Here is a 4614-nt window from a genome sequence, read left to right as displayed (position 1 = left end):
TGGAGCTTTTATTCTGTTCAGCATAATTGTTTTTTTGCAGCTGTGATCTTCTATAGAGGGAGAACAGTATAAGCAGTTCATCCAAAACTTTGCATACTGACTATACACTTATTATCTGCTGCAAGTACACTGCTACATGTAGCAACATGCTAACATTAGACAAACGTGCAAAATTGGTGGTGAAGTGTGAATACAGGTGATCCAGCACAGACAGTCTGAGGAAAATAAAGTGTTTTATTGAACATTAACTTTAACATGTGGTTTCATTGAAATAACTTTTTGAGGCCAAAGAAGGTAACATGGTCCACTATTTCATGAAATAAAAAAAGATTGTAGAAAAGTGTCTAAAAAAAAAAACTTTAAATAAATCGTTTAACCCTTTGAAACCTGCAGCAACATCAGTTTTCTTCTGCCAATTTAAAACATGTTTCACAAGAAATTGGTGTGATTTCTTTTTTGTTTGTTTGTTTCATATTATTTATTTATGTATTATTTATATATTTTTAAAATACATTTCCAGGTAATTTTCTTGTACTTTTTATGAATCTCGTTTGCCCTGTTTTTATTTATTTATTTATTACAAATATTTAGGTAGGTATTTTCTTGTACTTTTTTGCTAATTATGCGGGTCATTTTCATTTTCATTCCTCATTTCCTTCTTCCCATATTTTTGAAAGAAAACAAGCCAATTTACTCAGGTTCAAAAAGTTATAATCTCACAACCATTCAGCTTTATCTTGTGACCTCCAGGTTTGGCCCCACCACAGGGGCCTAAAAAAAATGTAAGAAAAAAATTGTAGATTATTTATTGATGTCACTATAATGCACTATAAATCCATGTATTATTGTACTGAAGTATTAGAAGCCTTAAACTGTAATTGGAGAAAAAGCAGCAGGGAAGCAAACTAAATGAAGCTCCCATAGTAACATTACGAGGTGGAGTTATAGATTTTCATCATAAAGCAAAAGAGAGCAAATTATTTCCAGCTTGTTATATTCTTGTAACGTCATCTTCAGCTGTGGAAACTGTGCGTCTATAAAACAGCAGCAGGTTGACCTTGCTTGTAAAATCGGCTCCACAAACCGAGGACGGGCTCCTGACCTTCTGCAAAGCCTCTTCTATGGTGTTCACTGGCATTTTTCCCAGATCTGGTGTCAAAATAAAATACCTGTTTAATAAAGTCCTTGTTTAAAAGCTGCGGGGCGGCAGTTACTCAGTGACACTTTTCACACATCATTAATCTTCACGTCGAAGCTTTCTCGATTTAGACTCTGATTTATTTGAGTTATTTCGCCACAAAGTCGTACAGTTTGACATTTCTGACATTAAGTATTGATTCAAGATCAAAGGCAGAGCAAGTTTTTTTTTTTTGCATCAAAATGGCACAGAAATGTCTTAACAACCTTCAAAGGAGGTGAACTAGAAAGATTTCTGCGATGAAAGCACGCTTGTTTTATTTAGTGAAACAGGATCTGAAATGATGCCCGGCAGATTCACCTCTGTCAAAGAAAAGTCAGATGTCTTCATCAACTTTCTCAGGAAATACAGTCTTAAAATTTAGTCCTTAAAACCTCTTAAAATATTATAAATATAATTTTTTTTCAACATGCAAAGCTGTGTCCTTATTCTGTACTGCATACTAATCTAAGCTGGTTTTAAGGAAGGTTTTATGCTCACTTTTAGGGTCACACTTGTGTTTTGGGTTTCTAGAAGATCATGTTTATCTTCTTCAAGAGGAGAATTGTCTCTTAAATTGCAAAACATCAGACAGGAGAAATTTGGCTTTTTCTAAGTGGTCATAAGCCAAAAAGGTTGGCAGCCTCTGGTTTAATCTTCATCAGTACAATGTGTTAATCAGATGAGTCACCAGAAGAAGATGTTGGCGTATGTTTCTGAAAACCACTGACATTTAGCAAGACATCTGGGGCGTTTCCACGTGTGATTAGGGAGACATTGGCTGCATTTCCAGCGAGGATTTGCCACCAAAAGTGAGTGTTGTTGGTGAGATATTGGGGGTATTTCCTGACTGATTGTGTCATGAAAACAGGTTGTTTTTAGGGAGACATCGGCTGCATATTCAGCTGGGATTATGCCACTAAAACTGGATGTTTTTAGTGAGATACTCTGGGCATTTCGACACGTTACTGTGACACCAAAACATTTTTAGCACAAATCGGCTGCATGTTCAGCCATGGTTCTGCCACCAAAACCGTCTGTTCTTGGAGAGACTTTGGTGACATTTTTAGCCATGATTGTGGCCCCAAAACTTGTGTGTGTTTTTAACAAAATACTAGCAAAATTTCCATATGTGATAGACATTTTAAAGAGGGTGTTTCTTAGTGAGACATGATTGCATTTCCACCCATGATTGTGCCACCAAAACAGTAGTTTTTAGTGAGATGTTGGCAGCACTTGTAGCCGGGATTGAGCACCAAAACTGGGTATTTTTTAGTGAGACGTTACTGCATTTCTGCCACTGATTATGTCACAAAAATAGTGTTTTTTAGAAAGACATTAATGCTTTTCATGCCTTGATCATGCCTGCAGAACTGGATGCTTTTTTTAAGCAAAAAATTATTATTCCAAGCAGTAATTGTTTCACCAAAACCGGATGATTTTTTTGCAAGACATCGGTGCATTTCCAGCTGAAATTGAAAACAAATCTGGCTGTGTTTAGTAAGGCATCAGCTGCATTGATTTTGCAACCAAAAACACAATTTTCAAGCCAAACCTCGATCCTTTCTTTACCCTAAACCAATGAGTTTTGTATCTTAACATATGCAAACTTAAGCCACAGCTTTATTCCGCAATATAATGCTACATATCCATGGTCTGCAGATCCATAATGCTATTTATTCTTCTGATTAGGTTGATTTAATAAACTTATCATATGTTTTAATGCAAAACTGTATTCTGTAGAGTAACTATTTGTCAAATATATGTAGTGGAGTAAAAGTGCAATATTTTACAGAGAAATATCGTGAAGTAGGATTATAGAAAATACAAATACTTAAGTCAAGTGCAGTATTTGAGTACATGTTTACTTTACTCCAAATCCGTGTAGGTATTTCATATGTAATCTGATTACAAAATCAACAGTTGCCACCCAACAACTGGCAGGTAATTCAGCGTGATGAAATGCGCACCGCCACCCTCTCTCCTTCCTCCTCCTCCTCCTCCTCGATCCTCAGTGTAGTGACAGGATTTGTAACGTCAGTCTCGTGCATGCCTCTTGTGTGCATGCGTGTCTCTGTGTGTGTGTGTGTGTGTGTGTGTTTGTGTGTGTGTGTACGGTTGGCTGGAGGAGTTACCTCCGAAGCTCCTGCAGACAGACATTTTCTGATTCTCCGGGCTTCCCATAATCTGTCAGATTAAACCGGAGCTGGATGAGACGGACCCCCTTTTGCGCTCCTGCGTCTCCAGCCTTCTCCAACATCATCTTCTTCTCTGTTATTTATTTAAATCCTCAATCAAATTTTCTTCTTCTTCTTCTTCTTCATCATCGCTGAAAATGACAGCAGATGTGCCTGAGCGCTGTCCGCGGTGCTGAAACTCCCGCGACCTTCCACCTGCCGCGGAAAGGCGGATTTTTAATGCGTCTCCAGCTGACATTTGACGCAAAATCACGCCCGCTAGATACACGCAGAGCCGAGGACAAGTGGCTGAAAGGGTCGACTACCTGTTAGCTTCTCCTGGTTTCGAGATTATGCTGCCTCTGCTGCGCGGCGGGACTGAGAAGTGTCGTTTCACGTTCATTCAGCATCCTTGAATTTGCAGCTACTGACCTACTTTGCGCAACTTGGGGAATAAAAACAGGAGAGGGAGAAGCAGTGTTGTTGTGAGGGATGAAGGTGATGTGGGAGCAGTGGTGACCCTGTGGGGAAACTTCCAGTCAGACGAGTTAAAGAGAGAAGGAAGAGGAGTGCAGAAGAGCCAGAGGTGCGTGCGCGGAGACAGAGAAGGTTATGACCGCGTCTCTTCACCTGGACCTCGGGCTGCTGCTGCTGCTGCTGCTGCTGGCCTGCTCGCGAACACCATGGATGGTCGGAGCAAGTGAGAAATTTAGCATTTTAGTGTTTTTTCTCATTTCCCATATCAGTGCAGCGATCTTGCATCGAAATGAAGTGCAGGAGCAGCGTTGCCAGGTGCAAACATCTGGCAGCGTTCAGATAAATTTACAGCAGGATGTGATGCAGGTGTGCTTAAATTGTGCAGAAATACATTAGAAAAATACAATATTTATCCAAAGCTAGACAATTACAAACTAAGAAATTTGCTGAAATACATCAAAATCTGTTTTTGTTTTTTTCCATCCAACCACCCCTTAAAAAAACATATGATAATTCAGGCAAAGTTGAATGATTCCAATGCAGTATTAGCAGAAATAACATTTTTAACAACAGTAAGTAGACTGGAAGACCTTTGTGACTGTGGGAGAAGAAGTAGCTGGGAATGGAGTCAATCCTGCAGGTGTTTCTGAGGTCATGCTGTCACTTATCGCTTGCTATTTGGATTATGGTAAACTACTGGCAGCTGTAGTATTATTATTATTTTTTTTAAATTTATTTCAGTTTTTTAATTTTCCTATTGGCAGCTGTAATTGATTATTATTT

At 38.9% G+C, this 4614-nt stretch overlaps 1 protein-coding gene across 1 annotated transcript in view; it reads left to right on the top strand.

Moving 5' to 3' along the window:
* The first annotated feature begins 3986 nt into the window (after positions 1–3986).
* Positions 3987–4614, top strand: part of LOC121962915 (fibronectin type III domain-containing protein 4-like) — a 39415-nt gene continuing 38787 nt past the window's right edge. The window contains exon 1 of the mRNA XM_042513239.1: positions 3987–4054. Coding sequence (XP_042369173.1) covers positions 4042–4054 — 13 coding nt within the window. The 5' untranslated portion in view covers positions 3987–4041. The remainder of the gene's footprint in view (positions 4055–4614) is intronic.

Source organism: Plectropomus leopardus, chromosome 24 (assembly GCF_008729295.1).
Source record: "Plectropomus leopardus isolate mb chromosome 24, YSFRI_Pleo_2.0, whole genome shotgun sequence".
NCBI lineage: Eukaryota > Metazoa > Chordata > Actinopteri > Perciformes > Serranidae > Plectropomus > Plectropomus leopardus.
Note: the sequence above shows the minus strand (reverse complement) of the source record. Positions and strands in the feature narration are given on the sequence as shown.